At 46.2% G+C, this 21,513-nt stretch overlaps 1 protein-coding gene across 8 annotated transcripts in view; it reads left to right on the forward strand.

The window, feature by feature from the left end:
* Window positions 1-21,513, forward strand: part of ADCYAP1R1 (ADCYAP receptor type I) — a 120,476-nt gene that overhangs the window by 23,435 nt on the left and 75,528 nt on the right. For all 8 annotated transcript variants that reach the window (XM_033165720.1, XM_033165725.1, XM_033165723.1 and 5 more), the window contains exon 2: window positions 10,652-10,807. In XM_033165720.1, coding sequence (XP_033021611.1) covers window positions 10,727-10,807 — 81 coding nt within the window. In that variant the 5' untranslated portion in view covers window positions 10,652-10,726. The remainder of the gene's footprint in view (window positions 1-10,651; window positions 10,808-21,513) is intronic.

A 21,513-nucleotide genomic window follows, 5' to 3' on the forward strand; every position in this document is an offset into this window, starting at 1 on the left:
ACTGGACAGAGGCCTCTAACCCCTTCACCACTTTGAGACGTGCCCCACATTTCGGAACGGGGAGCAGCGTGTGCCGTTAAGCTCGCGGCGGGATGAGGAATTTTGAGGAAACGTAACAAGGACGTGGATGGGGTTCGTGGAATTTTGTACGGGGGTGCCTCGCACGTCTGTTGACGCGAAGCGATGGAGCGTGTGCATCTGCCTAACGCATTATGAGCTTGGATGGTGCTCTGGAGAGAGAGGGAGAGAAAGAAAGAGTGAGTGAGATAATAATTGGTAACGATTTTGGACGGCTGGTGCTGAGCTGATATAGCAACACACTTGCATGCCGCAGTGTCCTTGGGGTGTAATTAAAGAACCTTTTTCTATTTTTTAGCATTCCAGTCGAGAGCGAGGGCGTTATGGGGCGGGAAGCGTTGTCGGTGCTTGTCTTTCCCGAGGAGGGGGTGGCTCGCTAGATTCTCGTTGTTATGTCAACCACAGCACCCTCATGGAGAGAGGGAAAGAAGAGAGAGGGGCCCCCTCTTCATTTATCCCCATTTCGAAACGCACCGGCATTCTGACTCCGTTAAGCGGATGCATTTCCACTTTTCTCGCTGAACATCAGGCTTTCCAGAGAAGCACCCAAGCTTTTTCAGGCTTCCAGAGAAGCGGAACGTCTGCGGGAATTTGAAAGAAATCCCGAAGAGTTATTTATTTATTTATTTATTTATTTATTTATTTATTATTACTTTACTATGCTTACTTGTTGCTTTTGACGCAGAAGCGCCTCAAAGCGACTTGGAAAGTGAGCACAGGGAGGGCAAGAAACATTGAAACCAAATACAGTCGTACCTCGGAAGTCGAAAGGTATCTGTTCCGGAAGTGCGTTTGACTTCCAAAACGTTCGGAAACCAAAGCGCGGCTTCTAATCGGAAGCTGCGGAAGCCCCGTCGGACATTCAGGTTCCAAAGAACCTTCAAAAACCGGAACACTCCCTTCCGGGTTTTCGATCGTCCGGGAGCCAAAATGTTCGAGTTTAAAGGCATTCAGTTTCCGAGGTTCTACTGTATTAAGAGGAACAATAAAACCAGAACTTAAAATGCTCATCTGATAATTACAGATAATTATTATGGACAAGATAGGACGCGGTTGGCGCTGTGGTCTAAACCACAGGGCCTAGGGCTTGCCGATCAGAAGGTCGGCGGTTCGAATCCCCGCGAGTGGGTGAGCTTCTGTTGGTCGGTCCCTGCTCCTGCCAACATAGCAGTTCAAAAGCACGTCAAGTGCAAGTAGATAACTAGGTACCAATCCAGTGGGAAGGTAAACAGTGTTTCCGTGTGCTGTTCTGGTTCACCAGAAGCGGCTTAGTCATGCTGGACACATGACCCGGAAGCTGTCTGCGGACAAACTCCGGCTCCCTCGGCCTATAGAGTGAGATGAGAGCTGAAACCCCAGAGTCGGACACGACTGGACCTAACGGTCAGGGGTCCCTTTACCTTTATTATGGACAAATCCACATCACCCAACCCAAAACAGAAGAACTAAAAGGTCACAGACACAACAAATTACGTATCTATGTATGTATTGCATTTATATTCCACAGAACCATGTGGCATACATGGTTCTCCTTCTCCTCATTTAATCCCCATAACAACCCTGTGAGGTAGGTGAGGCTAAGAGGCAGTGACTGAATCCAAGGTCACCCAGTGAGCTGTATGACTCAGTGGGGATTGGAACGCTGGTCTCCCAGGTCCTACCCTGACGCTTTCACCACTACACTGCACAGGCTTTCTGGTATTTATTTATTTATTTACTTACTTATTACCTGCAAATCACCCTCAGATCTGGTTACCCCAATGCCTGTGGCAAACTGGAAAGCAGTGCCCTTCAGCTCTCTATATTGGACAAACAGGCCAAACCCTACACCAAAGGATAAATGGACATAAATCTGATATCAGGAATCACAAGACAGAGAAACCAGTAGGAGAACACTTCAGTCTCCCAGGACATTCTATACAAGATCTCAAAGTAGCTGCCTTAATACAAAGGAATTTCAGAAACAGAGTGGAAAGAGAAGTTGCTGAATTGCAACTCATTACCAAACTGAAAACCATGGAGAGACCTGGTCTGAACAAAGACATTGGATTCTTATCTCATTATACATGACAAAGCTATCTTTAGCCATCTCACCCCTTGCTTTTTCCTTTAAGACTAATTGCAGTCGTTAACAGTCTTCCACAGTTTTTCCACACCCATCAGCCAATCTCCCATCCCCTCCACCCTTCTGAGCAATACCCCTCCTCACTCTGGTGACTTCTGTTTCAGTGTATCTGAAGAAGTGTGCATGCACATGGAAGCTCATACCAAGAACAAAGTTAGTTGGTCTCTAAGGTGCTACTGGAATGATTTTATTTATTTATTTTGTTTTGTTTTGGAAAGCAGAACGTGAGCACAAGAGCCCTTTCACCTCCTGTGGCTTCCAGCAGCTGGCATTCAGTAGCATCACTGCCTCTGGATAGTGGAGGCCAGAGCATAGCCGTCATGGTTAGTGGCATTTGATAGCCTTCTCCACCATGAATTTGCCAGATCCTCTTTGGAAGCCACCCAAGTTGACCATCAATATCTCCTGTGGCAGTGAGTTCCGTAGTTTAACTATGGGAAGAAGTGCTCTCTTTGATCTGTGCTGAATCTTGCAGCATTCTGCTTCCGGCTAGAGCAGGACACTGAACCCACAGAGGAATAGTCCTTCTTCAGTTTGACCCTACACATTTCTATTTCCCTTCTTAATCCTGAGCCCTCGGCTTCATCAGCCGTCTTCTGGTCCCTGCCAATTAGTTCTCTATGGCTAAATTTGATCAACCCCCCCCCCCCCCCCGTGCTGTTCTTCCCATCTTTAGGCGTCATCAACCGCTTAATCTGATTCCAGGGCTGGCTTGCTTCCCCAGAATTCGAAGCATCCGGTGTTGAAAGAAACTGGAAAAAAGAGCACACATCTCATGACCTTTGGCTCGATGGAACTGGCGTGTTTTGCCGTGTGCATTTGCAGGAAAGATTGACGGGCGTCCTCTGGAGACGCCAATCATGTCGGCTCGCTCAGTCAGAGAACCCACTGAAGTACAGGCAATTAGTGTCCAAAAGACTGAGCAGTTTGTCTGGAAAGGAGTACAAGGAAGAGGTTCGGGTTTGCTGCTCCTAGTTATGCAGCTGGGATGGGAATGTGTAGAATTGCATTCTGTCAATCAGTCGACTGGTTATTTGCTTAAAGCTGCCCAGTTTAACGACTTTTAAGAAAATCCCTTTTTACTAAGTCTTTATGATTTCCAGATGTAATCTTGAGTGCCTCCTTTTAAGAACATAAGAAGAACTTTCTGGATCAGGCCAATGACATACAAACCAGCATCCTGTTCTCAAAGTGGTTAACCAGACGTCCTTGGGGAACCCACAAGCAGGATTTGATCACAGGATGATAACAACAATTTTATTATTTATACCCCACCCATTGGGCTGGGTTTCCCCAGCCACTCTGGGTTGCTTCAAGCGCATATAAAAACACAATAAAACGTCAAACATCAAAAACTTCCCAATACAGGGCAGCCTTCAGATGTCTTCTAAAAGTTGTGTAGTTCTTTATCTTCTTGACATCTGGCGGGAGGGCGTTCCGCAGGCCGGGGGCCACTACCGAGAAGGCCCTCTGCCTGGTTCCCTGTAACTTCACTTCTTGAAGTGAGGGAACCGCCAGAAGGTCCTCGGAGCTGGACCTCAGTGTCCGGCTGAACGATGGGGGTGGAGACGCTGCTTCAGGTATACTGGAGCCTTCTCCCCTCCTGTGGATTCCATCAACTTGTATTCAGAAGCATTACTATCTCCTGACAGTGGAGACAGAGTACAGTGGTACCTCGGGTTAAGAACTTAACTTGTTCTGGAGGTCCGTTGTTAACCTGAAACTGTCCTTAACCTGAGGTACCGCTTTAGCTAATGGGGCCTCCTGCGGCCGCCGTGCGATTTCTGTTCTCATCCTGAGGTAAAGTTCTTAACCTGAGGTACTATTTCTGGGTTAGCGGAGTCTGTAACCTGAAGCGTCTGTAACCTGAAGCGTCTGTAACCCGAGGTACCACTGTATAGGCATCATGACTAGTAGCCATCGATAGCCCTCTCCTCCATGAATTTGTTTAATCCTCTTTTGATGTATTTTAAACCTTCTGTTGGAAGCCAGATGTGTGGGGTAGAAATATTATTATTATTATTACAATGGTACCTCTGGTTACATACTTATTTCATTCCGGAGGTCCGTTCTTAACCTGAAACTGTTCTTAACCTGAAGCACCACTTTACCTAATGGGACCTCCTGCTGCCACTGCGCCACCAGAGCACGATTTCTGTTCTTATCCTGAAGCAAAGTTCTTAACCTGAAGCGTTATTTCTGGGTTAGCGGAGTATGTAACCTGAAGCGTATGTAACCTGAAATGTATGTAACCCGAGGTACCACTGTATTATTATTATTATTATTAAGCCATCCAAGATGGTGGCCATCGCCGCCTCCAGTAGGAGCAAGCTGCATATTTTGACTATCCGCTGTGTGAATAAGTATACTTTCTTTCGCTTCAGGCAACTCTTTATTCCGGCTTGCTGTTGTTCCATGTTAGATTTATAGGTGTCTTTTGGAACTTTCCACAACCTGGTGTCCTCTAGATGGTTTTGACTACAACTGGCCTGTGATGGCTGAGGTTGATGGGAGTTGTAGCCCAAAAACATCTCGAAGGCAAAAGGTTGGGGAAAGTTGGTGTATTGTATTGGCAGCACGATTCTGCATCTAGAATGGCAGTTTACCTTTTAGAAAATGCAAGCCAAAGTGATATGCACCTGTCTATAGTTGGTCTATTCTGTCAACTTTCCGTGTTTGGATGCCTGACCATAGTGGAGCTCCTACTCTTGGACTTTAAAAATCTGAGCAGGTTATTGCTCATATTGTGTCAATATCACTTTTTTTAAATTCATTTCAGTATGGTCGTACTTTGGTTTCTGAACAGCTTAGTTCTCTAACGTTTTGGTTCCCGAACGCCGCAAACCAGGAAGTGACTGTTCCGGTTTGCAAACTATTTTTAGAAGCCGAATGTCCGACAGTGCTTCCATGGCTTCCTATTGGCTGCAGGAGCTTCCTACAGCCAATCAAAAGCCGCGCTTTGGTTTCTGAACATTTTGGAAGTCGAACAGACTTCCGGAACGGATTCTGTTTCACTTCCAAGGTACATGCCGCTTTCATTAGCAATTACACCAAAGTGGTTTCCGTAGGAAAACGGAAGACGGAATATATAAAGCAATGCAAATGAAATAATACTGACTCCTATTTAATTGTTGTGAATTGTGGCGGTGGTTTTATCTGTTGTGGTTGTGGTTTAATCTGAAATCCATCTGGGTTTTGAGTTTTGGGGTTTCTCTGGCCACTTCTCTCTTGTACTTCATGGGTATTGAGAAATCGGATTTTTTAAAAACACAAAATAGTAATAGAATTGGAGCGGTATTTGATGCACAAGGGAAACTGTTTTAATGCTCAGGAACAGGAACCTAGCAAAGTCTTTGCAGATTTTTACGTCATGGGTTTTATTAATACTGTTATTATTAGCCATCTGGCTGGGTTTCCCCAGCCACTCTGGGTGGCTCCCAACAGAATATTAAAAGCACGATAAAACATCAAACATTAAAAGCTTCCCTAAACAGGGCTGGCTTCAAATGTTTTCAAAATGTCAGAAAGTTGTTTATTTCTTTGACATGTGGTGGGAGGGCGTTCCACAGGGCGGGCACCACCACCGAGAAGGCCCTCTGCCTGGTTCCCTGAAATCTCACTTCTCGCAGGGAGGGAACCGCCAGAAGGCCCTCGGAGCTGGACCTCAGTGTCTGGGCTCAACGATAGGGGTGGAAACGCTCCTGCAGGTATATAGGGCCGAGAGGCCATTTAGGGCTTTCAAGGTCAGCACCAACACTTTGAATTATGCTCGGAAACATACTGGGAGCCAATGTAGGTCTTTGAGGACCAGTGCTATATGGTCTCAGCAGCTGCTCCCAGTCACCAGTCTAGCTGCCACATTCTGGAGTAGTTGTAGTTTCCAGGTCACCTTCAAAGGTAGCCCCACGTAGAGCGCATATCCCAATTAATCACAATCCTAATATTTATTCGTTCCTAGGGTTTAGGGGGATCCTCCCTCCCCACCCAATTTATAACAATAGTTTATGTGTTGTTTTGTCTGACTTCCTCCTTCAGGGACGCTGGGGCAATAGTTTCAACTGACCCTGCAACAGGAACTGCCCATCAAACGTGTTTCACAATTCAGCAACTTGAAATAGGATATTGAGTAAATACAAATCTTTCGCAAGAAATTTGGTGCGGCTTAGAACTGAAGCCAGCTGCAATTTAATCTTTGTGCGAGATTGATGATGCGAATCCTTAAGCATGCAGAAATCTGGTTTCTATCAGGACGGTCGGAGGGAGGGTGTTTTTTGTTTGTCCTGTCTAGAATTAGGAAGCGCCGGGATAAATGCATCCTGTCTCGGACTGACTGTTCAAATCTGAGAAGAAACCACTAGCTGACACTGAATTTTAACTTAAGAACTGTCTGATGGAGATCATTGGTTTCAGGTTGGCAGGGCTTGTAAATATATAAAATGAAAACTTTGTCTGCAAGCATTTTCAGGTGTGATGAATCCAGGTTTTTAAATCAAAATATCTCATTAAAAACTAAACACCCCATGAGCAGAATAAGCAAAGGGACCACCCACAAACAAATTTGATTTTGCTTTCTTTTTGAGCATCTCCGACAGTTTATCTTTACGTCAGAATTGACCAGACATGGCAGGAATGAAAAAATGCTCCTCTTCTTTGCCTGCTAGTTAATGGTAACAAGCATTGCAAAAATTAATTAAAACAGTTTTAGGTATAAGCTTTTGTGTGCATGCACACTTCTTCAGATACATAGAATCATAGAATCCTAGAGTTGGAAGAGACCACAAGGGCCATCCAGTCCAACCCCCTGCCAAGCAGGAAACACCATCAAAGCATTCCTGACAGATGGCTGTCAAGCCTCTGCTTAAAGACCTCCAAAGAAGGAGACTCCACCACACTCCTTGGCAGCAAATTCCACTGTCGAACAGCTCTTACTGTCAGGAAGTTCTTCCTAATGTTTAGGTGGAATCTTCTTTCTTGTAGTTTGAATCCATTGCCCCGTGTCCGCTTCTCTGGAGCAGCAGAAAACAACCTTTCTCCCTCCTCTATATGACATCCTTTTATATATTTGAACATGGCTATCATATCACCCCTCAACCTTCTCTTCTCCAGGCTAAACATACCCAGCTCCCTAAGCCGTTCCTCATAAGGCATCGTTTCCAGGCCTTTGACCATTTTGGTTACAATTTGGTTACATTTGTATAAGCACACAAAAGCTTATACTTATCAGTTGGTTTCTAAGGTGCTACATTATCATTTTTTAAATTCTTTTGGAAGGATTCTTTCAAAGACTTTCTTAGATCATACAGTATAATGTTTTTGAAGACTTGATTCTTTTAAGGGAGTTTTTAGGTTTTTAAGAAGAGTCTACAGATCAGATGTTCCCTGAATGTCCCGGACACTGTAGAGCATATTCTCTTTTACTCTCCACTACACAGTATGGTGCGTGAATGCTTGTTGTCCCCCCTTTTGGACGGTTTGAAACCACAGCATGGTGGAAGTGTTGGATTCTGTCTCTCTGACACTGACCAAGGGGTGACTGCGGGGGTAGCCGAGTTTTTGGCAGCAGTGCTTCAAGGAGTACTTTAACAGGAGGAAATTCTAGATTTTACATATACACAATACAATCAGCCTATGAGTTTAATTGTTGTTTCTTTGTGTGTGTATATTTTAAAGTTCCTGTATGTGATTCTTTCTCTCGCGATTTTACATGTAAATGCCTAATAAAGGTTTGATAAGTAAGAAGAGTCTTTTTAACTATCTTTTTAAAGAATTGTTTTAATTTATGTTGACTACGGCAGACCGACTTGAATCTTGCAAAAAATAAGTTTGGGGAGAGAATTGAACTTGCATTGGGGCTGCAAATCAGGGTCCCCTTGTGTAAAATTGGGGGCATCTCAACAGCATCCATTTAAAACAGGCATAGGCAAACTCTGGCCCTCCGGCTGTTTGGGACTACAACTCCCATCATCCCTAGCTAACAGGACCAGTGATCAGGGATGATGGGAATTGTAGCCCTAAACATCTGGAGGGCCAGAGTTTGCCTATGCCTGCTTTAAAACAATTGTATTAATCTCAAAGTATGGCTCTGTGCAAAGGTCAAAGGGGCATTGCATTGACACCCTCAGTTGTTGGCCAGAAGTTAATTTGAGCTTGAGCTGCTATGCATTATTTGGGTCCTTTCCTGCAGTCAACCAGGCTTAGAGAAATGATGGGGCCAAGAGATGAGGGCTCAGTGTCATAGAAGGCAGAGGTGGAAGGGACAGGGGAAATGTAGGACACTGGCCACATTTGGATGTCACAATACACTGTGGCTTATTGTGAAAGAAATGTGCTGTCAGGGGCTTTGAGCTGTCAAGCTCCTTTTCTTCTGGCATAGCTGCGAGGAGGTGATTTCAAACCATTGCTTCCGTTGTTTGTTTTTTAAAAAACCACAGTTTACTGTGCCCTTCAAGCCCTAAACTGTGGTTGATCTTAGCTACAGTTTGTGGAGAGTGGCCAGCTTCGTAAACCCGCAGTTTGGGTTGTTAAGATTAAGCATGGCTTGTTGGATTTGGACAAACGGACCAGCAGTGGTTAATCGGAAGCAGAGAGCTTCCAAATTCTTCCTCGAACGTTGCTATGTCTCATTCAGGTCACGATAAACTGTGGCTTATTGTGATGCCTAAATGCAGCCTCTCCAAGAGAGGACTGGAGAAGAGGGTGCACTCAGAGGTTTTCTGAATCACTTCCCTTCCTCCATTCATTGAGGAGATGAGTAATACAGTGATTTTATTTTCCATTAATACAAATCATTCTGGTTCCCAGGCATTGCTGTTTTGCCAAGGTTGAAGTAGGAGGGAATACTGAACAACACTTGAATAGAGAGCAGCTTCCACTATTATTTCCATTTATTTATTTTTTCCTCTCTCTCATTTTTTTACTTCAACATTCTCTTCCAGCCGTTCAGTTTTTTATCTCTCTCGGCTCTTGTTCCTGCTTCGTCTCCAGAGACCGAGGCACGCTGTAATGACAAATGCGTTCACATTTAACCAGTGAAAACGAGCCTGCATTGAACCTAGTCTTGGCCAAATCCATAAAACAGGACAGAGGTGGGGAAACCAAGGGCCACATGCCCTTCCAGAGGGCCACATGCCAGTGGTGGGGAGGGCCAGAGATAAACTGGGAAGAGCATTGGATGTGAGTTTTCCCACTGAAAAGTAGGCCGCATCTCAGCCACACAAAGGCCAGAGGTTTCTACATAAACCGCTGTCAATTGTAAGGGCAGGTGCTGTCTTTCTGCTTACCAGTCGCTTGCGGGGGTGGGGGTAGGAAATCATGTATGACAGGCATATTCATCTTCAAGTGGGCTGTGATCTACTACCTGGTATAAAAAACCTGGCAGTGATCTATCACCCTACGAAGTAATTTAAGTTTATTAAATCAATCAATCAATCAATCAATCATCAATCTTTATTTCACAGATACAGTCATACCTCTGGTTGCGTTCGCTGCAGGTTGCGTTCGCTACAGGTTATGAACGTGCTGGACCTGGAAGTACTGAAAAGGGTTACTTCCGGGTTTCGGCACGAGCACATGCACAGAAGCACGAAATCGCGCTTTGGGCATGCACAGAAGCGCCGAATCGTGCCACGCACATGCGCAGAAACTGCGCTTCAGGTTGCGGACCTTTCAGGTTGTGAACGGGGCTCCGGAACGGATCCCATTCGCAACCAGAGTTACCACTGTACAGTAGTTATGTTTGGATATCATCATGACAGATCCAAATAGTTATTAGATGGACAAGTAACTAAACAAATGAGAAAAATCAAACTATAGCAATTTATATTAGTTTATACAGATCTGAGGAGCCAGTCAGAGCGCACCAGGTGCGTTCTCTCTCTCTCTCTCTCTCTCTCTCTCACGGCATCCCCTTTCCCTCTCTCCACCTCAGTCTTTCCCCTACTGTTGCTTTAAATCGCAATTGACTTTGTGCAACCAGCGACCGACAAAAAAATCAGTCTGTGATCTACGAGTTGATTGTGATTGACGTGTTGGACATGCCTGATATATGACATCTTGAGGTTCTTGAAGGAAGTTTGGGTGCAGCTATGGCTGATAAAAAAAAACTCCATGCCAGATAAAGACATTGCTAGGCAAGATCTGGAAGAAGCCATGAGTCCCACATCTCCTCTTCATCTTTTGATCACTGCACTTATAAGGCAAAATCTTGACACCTGCATCCTTGCTTCCACACTTCAGTCCTTCCAACATCACACTGGGTCCCCCTCACCCCAATCCATGTTCCTAGACCCTGAATGCAATTTGTTTATTTGGCCAAAATGACCTTTAATTTCTCTCACGGAAACTGTACTGTTTATCAACGTTCCGTCGCTCGCATCTTTCCATTGTACCAGAACCTTTCCTCTCCCTTGCCTCCTCTATACAACGCTTTCTCTTTCTTTTCTTTTGCAGAGATTTGAAGAGCTCAAGGCAAAATCTTCTGGGCTCCTCACACTCCAGTCACAGGAAAAGATCTAAATCTGTTTCATGAAGACTGCGGATTGGTTGATTGTCAAGATGATCGCCTGGTGGAAAACCTGTGTCTTGGCAGCCATTTTTCTTCCTGTGGTAAGTGACCCTCGGAGTGTTGCCATCACATCAAGCTACCTTCCTACAACCTGCATTCTTTTAGGGTAGACATCCTGGGTTGCCTCTGCAACTCTCCATTCCCACAACCCAGAGGTTGTTCAAGTGTGGAAAGGGGAAAAGAAAAGACCAGTTCCTGAGCACACACTCATGGTATTTTCAGCTGTGAGGGAGACACTTAACCTTTCAGTTTTCAGGAGTGAGGAAGCTGTGCTTAGGCAAAGGGAGCCTCATATGAATCTAACCAGACTCATGGGTGTCCACATGAATTTTTCCAAGGTGGGGGCCAACTTTAAACACTGAAAGGCAGGGGTTCAGACCAGCGTGTCACCAAAAAATGGAATAACTCCTGCACATTTTATTTCATATATAAGGTTTTACAAATGCTAAAAGCCCCCTTTTTAAAGGAATCTGAGGATTATGTTTCATGGCAGGGCTGAGGAGGGAAACTGTTACAAAAAAGGTAAAGGACCCCTGGAGGGTTAAGTCCAGTCAAAGGCAACTATGGGGTTGTGGCACTAATCTCACTTTCAGGCTGAGGGAGCTGGCATTTGTCCACAGTCAGCTTTCCGGGTCATGTGGCCAGCAGGACTAAACCGCTTCTGGAACAACGGGACACCATGACAGAAGCCAGAGCACATGGAAACGCTGTTTACCTTCCCACCAGAGCGGTACCTATTTATCTACTTGCACTGGCATGCTTTCAAAGTGCTAGGTTGGCAGGAGCTGGGACCAAGCAACGGGAGTTCACCCTGTTGCAGGGATTTGAACCACCGACCTTCTGCTAAGCAAGCCCAAGAGGCTCAGTGGTTTAGACCACAAAGCCACCTGTGTCCCCACTGTATCTCTTCCTCGCTGCAGATGTTTATGCCCAGATCCGTCCATTGTTTGGACCCGTGGTGAAGAGATTCTTGACATGTTGAATTGTGTCCTGAACTTGTTGACCAAATTGTCTTCTGGTATAAAGATATTCAAGTGAGATATTGTCTGGGGGGCGGGGGTGGGGAGTGGACGAGGGGCCTCCCTTGGCTTTGCCAACAAATAAATAAATAAAAATGAGATAAACAGTGAGTTAAATCTTTGGTTCTTGGGGCACTGTTGCTGCAAAGTCTTAGTGGTAGTAGGTTATCTTCATTTCTTTTCTCTGAGGTGCTGCTGACACCTGGTCCTTCAAGGGGGTTATCTGGACTGCAAACCTATCTTTTGAAGGAGGCAATAATTGTGTCTTCACCCTGTAAAGAGTGTCCGAGTCGGTGAGAAATGATACGGATCTTTGGAGAGAGAGAGAGAGAGAGAGAGAGAGAGAGAGAATGTTTTCTCATTAACACTACTTTGCCTTTCGTTCTTTCGGAGCCAATATGTTCATTACAAGAGCGATGGTGGGTCATTAATTTTCTCTAATGTTGTTCATGGCGGCCTGCAATGGTGGCATCCGTGAAGCAGTTGCTTCTGGCTCTCTTTGCGTGCCAGGACAGTTATTTGCTCACGGTTCCAAGAGACCTATTGGACTTGCACAGTTTTGAAAGCCCAGTGACACCTGCTGTGTTGTCATCCTCTGTTCATCATCATCATCATCAAAACAAAATAAAAAATTCCTTCCAGTAGCACCTTAGAGACCAACTAAGTTTGTTCTTGGTATGAGCTTTCGTATCTGAAGAAGTGTGCATGCACACGAAAGCTCATACCAAGAACAAACTTAGTTGGTCTCTAAGGTGCTACTGGAAGAAATTTTTTATTTTATTTTGACTATGGCAGACCAACACGGCTACCTACCTGTAACTGAATCATCATCATCATCATCATCATCATCATATCTATACCCCGCCCATCTAGCTGGGTTTCCCCAGCCACTCTGTGCGGCTTACAGCATATCTACAAACATAATAAAAACATCAAGCATTATAAACTTCCCAACACAGGGCCGCCTTCTGATCATAGCTGTCAACTTTTCCCTTTTCTTGCGAGGAATCCTATGCGGAATAAGGGAATTTCCCTTTAAAAAAGGGGAAAAGTTGACAGCTATGCTTCTGCTGTCCTCCAAAAGTCAGACAGTTGTCTATCTCCTGCCCTGCCCTGTGTATTTACAGGCTCAGATTGCTTCTTATCCATACATAAATGAGAGCTGAAACCAAGGCCCCAAATGTACTATACATTTAAAGGAGTAGCATACTACTTTAAATATGCATGGCTCCCCCCCCCCAAGAATCCCGGGAACTGAAGAATAAGGGACATTATATCACTCACTGAGCATCCCCTCATCCCCTTCTGTTTAACATAAAAAGGTAATGGACCCCTGACAGTTAAGTCCAGTCGTGAATGACTTGGGGTTGTGGTGCTCATCTCGCTTTACTGGCCGAGACAGCCGACGTTCATCCGCAGACAGTTTTTCCGGGTCATGTTGCCAGCATGACTAAGCCGCTTCTGGCAAAACCAGAGCAGCGAACGGAAACGCTGTTCATCTTCTCGCTGGAGCGGTACCTATTTATCTACTTGCACTTTGACGTGCTTTCAAACTGCTAGGCTGGCAGCTGGGACCGAGCAACGGGAGCTCACCCCGTCGTGGGGATTCAAACCGCCAACCTTCCAATCGGCAAGCCCTAGGCTCACTGGTTTAGACCACAGCGCCACCCGTGTCCCTGTTTAACATACCTTTCTTTAAAAGATGATTGGATGGATTCAAGGAGGATAGGTCCCCCTGCAGGTGCTTATCATGATGGCTACATTCTCCCTCCACTGTCAGAGTTAGTTTGCCCCTGAATATCATTTGCTGGGGGGTCTCTTGGAATCTCAGTGGCTTCTCATGGAAGTTCATCTAATGGAATCATAGAGTTGGAAGGAACCTTGGGGATCATGTAGCACGACCCCCTGCAATGCAGGAATATGCAGCTGTTCCATATGGAGATCGAACCTGCAACCTTGGTATTTTCAGCACCACACTCTAACCATCTGAGCTATGCACCGTACGTGGGAAGAGTGTGCTGCATTCGGTCCTGGTTTTCGGGCTTCCCATGGAAATCTGGCTGGCTACCGTAAGAACAGGATACTGGCCTGCGTGGGCCTTTGGTCTGATCCAGCAGCCGAGCACTTGCGTTATGGCTGCTTTGTGGTGTAGTGGTTAAGAGTGGTAGACTCATAATCTGGTGAACCGGGTTCGCGTCTCCGCTCTTCCACATGCAGCTGCTGGGTGACCTTGGGCTAGTCACACTTCTTAGAGAAATGGATCACTTTATGATTTTGATAGCTCAGCTAAACCAAATAACCATTAATGGGAACCAGAACTTAGCTGTAAAACTGTATTTTATTTGGTAGAGTCTAAATTAAGTTTTAGATGGACGAATGAATTTTATTGAATACAACTGTCTTATCCAACTGGAAATTTTGTATATATATAGAGGGTGTTTTAATTTGGGAAACTGTTTTAAATTGTATCAGTTCAAATGTTACATGATGTATTGTTGTTATTGTTGTTTTGATATGGACCAATGGTCGTAATAAAATTACTACTACTAGTCACACTTCTCTGAAGTCTCTCAGCCCCACTCACCTCACAGAGTGTTTGTTGTGGGGGAGGAAGGGAAAGGAGAATGTTAGCCGCTTTGAGACTCCTTCGGGTAGTGATAAAGCGGGATATCAAATCCAAAACAACTCCTCCTCCTCCTCCTCCTCCTCCTCCTCCTCCTCCTCCTCCTCCTCCTCCTCTTCTGTCAAACTGTTTTTTGCCAGGGAATCCAAGTGAAGCCGCCACTGAGGAAATGCATGGGGTGAAACCTACAGCGCACATGTCCCCTTTAAGCTGGCTACGAAAGATGCGCGGGAAACAATTTGATTTGTGAGTCACAACGTTGCCTTGAGGGCTTTGAGCTGAATTTTAAAGCCAACTGCAATGCAGGTGTTTGAATTGCCAGTAATGATTCAATCAGGTGGATTTTTGGCGCTAAGGACTGGCACTTCCTCCAGATGCCTTTGTAGCGCTTCAAGGTTGGAGTGCGCAGATAATAAACGGTTCCTGCCTTAGGCTGCGATTAGTATGATAAGGCTGGTTTTTTAAGGGAAGGCGCGAGCGGCACTCTGCTGTGCTAATGACAGGGTGTGAAGGAACACTGTGAATGGCAGAGAGGTAAATACAAGCCCCGGAGAATATCGGGAAGAGGAGGGAGGATTGCTCAGTGGTAGAGCTCCGTCGTTGCATCTCCAAGGTCCTTGGTTCAATCCCAGGCATCTCCAGCTATGAAGGATCTCAAGAACAGCGGGGCTGTCCGTCAGAGACCTTGGAGATTTAGACAGCACTGTAGACCTTTCACACAATATAAAAGACACTTCTGAAAATCTAGCGGAATCTAGCAGGAGTTGTGGTGATCATTTCCATGTCAGTTGCTTCCCAGTTGACCCAGAAATTGAGGGCGCTTTGTGCTGTATTTCCACCTGCCCAAGTTTTCATAGATCGTACCGTCACCCCTCTCTTCCCAAATGCAAAGGAGGACGTCCCCAAATCACACACGCACACACCAGGCAAAATCAACGGACCTTGCAAACAGGAGGGAGAGGCGGGTTATACAATCGTTTCTGTGTCCCACTGACTTGGTCAGTGCTCTTCGCACGAGAAGCAAATAGCATTTTGGGAGAGTTGTTGACATTGGCTTCCCCACCTTCGTCAGGTTTTTGAAAAAGCTCAGCTCGGTGAGGGGCAGGGGGGGGGCGGAGTAGAAAAAGGAAATGCTGGAAAGAAAATGCAAGGAAATAGACTTGCCTCCAGCCACTTCAGATTCGGCTATTAATAACCAGGAGGAGGAAGGAGACTATTCAAGGCTTTAATAAGCGTGTTGCTGAATTTCTGCTGCTGAATCAGCAGCTTGCTTAACCGTGTTGTCAGCTTACTTAGGCACTGGCAGGGAAATCTACAGGGTGCATTAAAAGCTGGAGGGGAGCTGATGATATACAAATAGGAATACTGATAAAAATTGGGCAGGCATCCCTTTTCTGCTGCACTCCTTGAACATACCTTCTCATCTCATGGACAGATCACACTGCCCTGCCATTTCACTGTCAGCTGTTTTTGGCAATGGCTCCAAGGCAGAGGTGGGCAGAAGTCTGGGGTCCACTGGGAGATCCCTGGGTGATTGTAGCTGCATCCAGACATTATTCTATTCTATTTCCCTGATGTCTCCTTACTTAAGAACATAAGACGACCCTGCTGGAACAGGACAATGGCCCACCTAGTTCAGCATCCCTTTCTCATAGTGGCCAACTGAGAGCAGGATTCAAGCACAAGAGCATTTCTCCCCTCCTGAGAGCCAGGGTGGTGTAGTGGTTAAGAGCGGTAGACTCGTAATCTGGGGAACCGGGTTCGTGTCTCCCCTCCTCCACATGGAGCTTCTGGGTGACCTTGGGCTAGTCACACTTCTCTGAAGTCTCTTCAGCCCCACTCACCTCACAGAGTGTTTGTTGTGGGGGAGGAAGGCAAAGGAGAATGTTAGCCGCTTTGAGACTCCTTCAGGTAGTGATAAAGCCGGATATCAAATCCAAACTCCTCTTCCTCCTCCCCCCCCCTCCTCCTCCTCCTCTTCTTCTTCCTGAGGTTTCCAGCAATTGGCATTCAGAAGCATTACTGCCTCCGACTGTGAAGACAGCCAACATGGCTGGTAGTCACTGATAGCCTTCATCTCTATGAATTGGTTTAATTCTTTCAAAACAATCGAGGTCGGTGGCCCTCACTGCCTCCTGTGGGAATGAGTTCCATAGCTTAACCCTGTTCTATATGAAGTACTTTCTTTTATCTGGAGATCCAGAGCCACAAAATATCGACCTGAGATTATCCACCTGATAATCTTTGTATTTTACGTGATATTTCATATGATGTAAACACCACTTATGGAAATCTTGTGAAATCTAGAAGTTTAGCTTACGTTTCTGTGTTACACGTTTGCGGGGGGTGGTGGTGGTGGATCCATTTGTAACTTGGTTAACCCAGAATATGTTTTGAATCTGATAAGAGATGCAGTGGAAGTTTTTCTCAGTACCAGCCACAACACGGAAGCAGCTTAAGGTCCAAATAGTTTACTGTTGCAGAAGATTTTTGTTGTTGTTCAGTCGTTCAGTCGTGTCCGACTCTTCGTGACCCCATGGACCAGAGCATGCCAGGCACGCCTATCCTTCACTGCCTCTCGCAGTTTGGCCAAACTCATGTTAAGGCCCAGTAAAAAAGGCATAGATGTATATAGCTTGTGTAGTGGCTTGGGTCTCTCCCACACACGTGAGACGACTCAGGCAGTTACCGGTAATTACTTCAGATTTATTAGTCAAATCGCAAGGTCTCGGTCGGAGCTCAGCTAATCTCCATCCTCCTCAGAAAGCACAGTTGTGATTCGAGGACCCTACTCCTGCATGTCAGGAATAAAACACAATGACACATAATTTTTGGTTAAATGGAGGTAAAAGGCCACAACTTTATTGGTTATAGTGTGTGAGTGGTATTGGCTTAGGCATTGGGTTGAACAGACTATAGTTGACTCCCCCCGCAGTGCGTGGAGTCACTCAAGGGTTAACCGCCCATGAGGTGGAGCCTGTTGATGCAAGATACAACTGGAAGCTCCACCCCCTGAAGTCACCGGAGGTCGTGCCATGGCCCCTAGCCACCAACAGGGCATCGGACAGGATCCACGACTGCCGGATTCCTTTACGGAATACCCAAAATTTAGGAGGGTTAGGCGGTGGCCCGAACCTTGCCCTCCGATACCACACTAAACCCAATGCCTAACCGCCACCCGACCAAATCTCCATCCTCCTCAGAAAGCACAGTTGCCGGAACTGAGTCCCGCCCCCTTTTCCCCCAACAGGAAAACCCCCAACTTTTCTTCCTGTTCTTTCCTCACTTCTCAAACAGTCTTGTGAGTCTACGAGATTTTGGAGAGGGCACTCCCTGTATTCCTGTGTCTGTGTCACTGTCTGAGCTGACAAGTTGCATTCTCTCACTCTGGCTCTCTCTTTCGTTTTCCCTGTGTCGAGAGATCAAGTTAAGGCTGCTTCCTGCTGCTTCTCCCTCCCCTCTGCATTCCACTCTTATCTGCTCTCTCTCTATGCCTGCTGTTCTCATTCCCTGTCAGTGAAGGGACGGGGCTGACAGCTTGTAAGCTTTGGCAGATGCAGATATCTACCAATACATACAAAGTTATCTCCGTTGCTCCAAATAAACTCCAGCAATTCAAGACACAACACTGGACAAGTAACACTGACTAACAGACAGACTAACTTCAGACTCACAGAACGCTACAGAGTTGACTGCATTAACCACAAATATAGTTGGGGCACTGGGCCCTTATCATAGCAACTGACCTGGCTGAACAGTAAGAAAATAAGGAGAGCCTAGTGGATCAGGACAAAGGGGATCCAGTATCCTGTTCCCACAGTGGCCGATGGGAAACCAACAAGAGCACAGGAACAACTTTCCTCTCTTGTGGTTTCCAGAAAGTGATACAGTGGTACCCCGTGTTACGCACGCAACCCATTCCGGATCGTGGTATGTAACACGGGCGTGCATAACACAAATGCCCCCCCCCCCAAAAGAAAAAACCCAGAAGTAGAGCGATTTGAAACACTTCCAGGTTGCGGGTGTTCTTAACTGGAACGTCTGCAACCCGTGGTGTGCGTAACCCGGGGTTCCACTGTATTCAGAAGCAGCTGCTTCCAGCTGGGGAGGCAGACCATAACCATCCTGGCTAGTAGCCATTGATAGCAGAGCTGTCAACCTTCCAGTTTTTTTTTTGCATTGGGAAACGGCCATAGCTGTCAACTTTCCCTTTTTTTTTGCAATGGGAAACGGCGCTGGAATACGGGGATTTCCCGCAAAAAGGGAAAGTTGACAGCTATGATTGATAGCCTCGTCCTACAGTGACTGGTATAGGTGCCATTTTTCCAGTTTGCTGTCCTTCCTCTTCCTCTTCGCCTTTCTCCCTCTTATTTTGCTCTGCAGGCGTTTTGTGCTATTCCATGCCCCACTGCAGCCATGGCGCATTATGCCACAGCCACCTACCCTGGCAGGCATTTTGTGGCTGGTGCCCCACTGCCCACAGCACTTTTCTTAAAACTCAAAACTCTGGCTCCCAAAAGGTGGCGCTCCCATTACCTATCAAGTGTTGTGCCAGGGCTGAGCTCCTGACATCTTAGAGTGCATTCACGAGATATGCATTTGATTTAAGGGGCATTGGTTTAAACTAAAAGAAAAACTAAGCCACTGGCAACTATCCCAAATGTCTGGCTTTTGCATGCAGAAATTGGCTTGGAGACTTTAAAAATGGACAGGGTTATTTTCTATTATTCTTTGCCATTACTTGAGTCTGAGGGAGAATGTTCAGCCAAGGTCACCCTTGTCTCAGAGGTAAATTTAAACCTGTACCATCCCAGCCTTCTATCAGGGATGGCTCTCTGCCCCTCCTCCTTTTTTTAATCAGCTCACCTGACTCCTTATTTGGAAGAGCAGATGTCTCTCAGTCCTTTGGGCATCTCAGCGCCTGGGCTCTTTTGCCATCTGTTGAAAACTATAACCATCTCTTTTTCCTTGCAGGGCATAACTTTCTCCCGCCCTTGGAAAGGCATGGAACGTAGGCAGTTGCCGTATGCCAACCCAGCACAAGCACAAGCTGGTGTAGCTATAACTGAATATCGTCTACATTAATTGGCAGTGGTTTCAGTCAGAGGGCACCCTGGGAGATTCTGGGACTTGAACCCAGGACTTTTGCATGCAGCAGAAGTCGTTTCAGTCTGTAAGCTTGGGGGTTGCCAACTGTTTTGGGACAGTGGGCGCTTTGGGATGTCGAGAAACCGTTATGGGTGTACTAGTCAGAAAATGGCTGCCTTGGGGGATGGCATGACAGGAAAGGGCTGCTTTGAGATGTGGCATAACACAGAAGAGGTGTAGGAAAAAGAGGAGAAGAGTAGAAAAAGAGTCTTCTCTGTTTAGAATGGATGGGAGAGTAGGTTTCTGATGCTGGCATCCATTGAAACTTAGGTCTGTCTAAGGGGGTTTGTTCAATGTAGTAGTAGTAGTAATAATAACATTATTAACAACAACAACAACAACAACAACAACAACAACAACAACAACAACAACAATATCCTGCCCATCTGGCTGGGTTTCCCGCGGCTTCCAGCAGAATATTAAAATACAATGATTAATCAAATATAGAAGAAGAAGAAGAAGAAGAAGAAGAAGAAGAAGAAGAAGAAGAAGAAGAGTTTGGATTTGATATCCTGCTTTATCACTACCCTAAGGAGTCTCAAAGCGGCTAACAATCTCCTTTCCCTTCCTCCCCCACAACAAACACTCGGTGAGGTGAGTGAGGCTGAGGGACTTCAGAGAAGTGTGACTAGCCCAAGGTCACCCAGCAGCTGCATGTGGAGGAGCAGGGACACGAATACCAGATTACGAGTCCACCGCTCTTAACCACTACACCACACTGGCTTCCCTAAACAGGGCTGCCTTCAGAGGTCTTCTAAAAGTCTGATAGTTCTTTATTTCATTGACGTCTGATGGGAGGGTGTTCCAGAGGGCTGGCGCCACTACTGAGAAAGCCCTCTGCCTGGTTCCCTGTAACTTCGCTTCTCGCATTGAGGGAACTGCCAGAAGGCCCTCGGAGATGGATCTCAGCTGAACGATGGGAGTGGAGATGCACCTTCAATGTAGGTGATGCTGAATTATTGTAGACAGAAACTGAGCAGGAAAAAGATACATTCTCTCATGGGTTGTGGGTGTTGGCTGAGATCCTCTTCAGCTACCATAGGAGTTGGGAACCTTAGTACCTGTGGGTGCCCAGTCAGAGACCCCTGGAGGGAAGAGACAGAGACATAGATTAAGAAACCACCAGGACTGGAACTCCCTGCATTCGATTGTCCACTTGCAACCATAGTGGCAAGCTTCAGCAAGAGACATGCCAATGAAGACATAGGATTATTTTTCAGACAACAGAATCTGAGGAAACGCTCATTGGACAACTTTGGGCAATGATGTCATATACCCATGGGGCACACTGCCCAGCAGGGCACAGATTCCATAGCAATGTGGATACGACAAGCAAGAGGGCATCTTGCTTGGGCTGGTGATGTCACCTGCTGATGTCATGATGCCAACATTTACAGATGTGTGATTCACAAGTGTGGGAGGATCTGCTGTGAGTCGTGATTCCCCTTCTGTGAAATAACTGCATTTGGCCCCAAATTGCTTGCCTTCTATGAGTGCATAATGCCTTTAAACACGTTAGTCTTGACGTGGCCATAAAGGGATTGTTTTGGATAAATAAGTGCCTTCAGTTGCTCTGGGGAGGGGAATGTGATAGATAAGCACACGTATTGCCTGTGCTTCTTCTCCTTCAGTTCTTCGCATTTCCATCTAAAAGCTTGCAGAGACCCTGGAGATCAATTAGCAATATCAAGCTAGATGGATCAGCTTTGATCAGGCCACTCCCTACATCGAACATTCTTTTAAGGCACAAGAGCAGGGGTCAGCAAACTTACCGCGCCTTGGGCCGGTGTCTCCAGCGCCGATTGCACAGAGGGCGGGGGAGCGCATGCCCATATGCGTGCGCACAAGCTATTTGTGGTGCTCCTCTGACCCAGAAGTGGGCAGCAGCGCAGCGCAGTGCCAGTAAGAGTGGGCGGTGGCAGCAGGTGACAGGGGTCGCCGCGGGCTGGATAAACGA

The sequence above is a fragment of the Lacerta agilis genome, chromosome 12, assembly GCF_009819535.1.
Source record: "Lacerta agilis isolate rLacAgi1 chromosome 12, rLacAgi1.pri, whole genome shotgun sequence".
NCBI lineage: Eukaryota > Metazoa > Chordata > Lepidosauria > Squamata > Lacertidae > Lacerta > Lacerta agilis.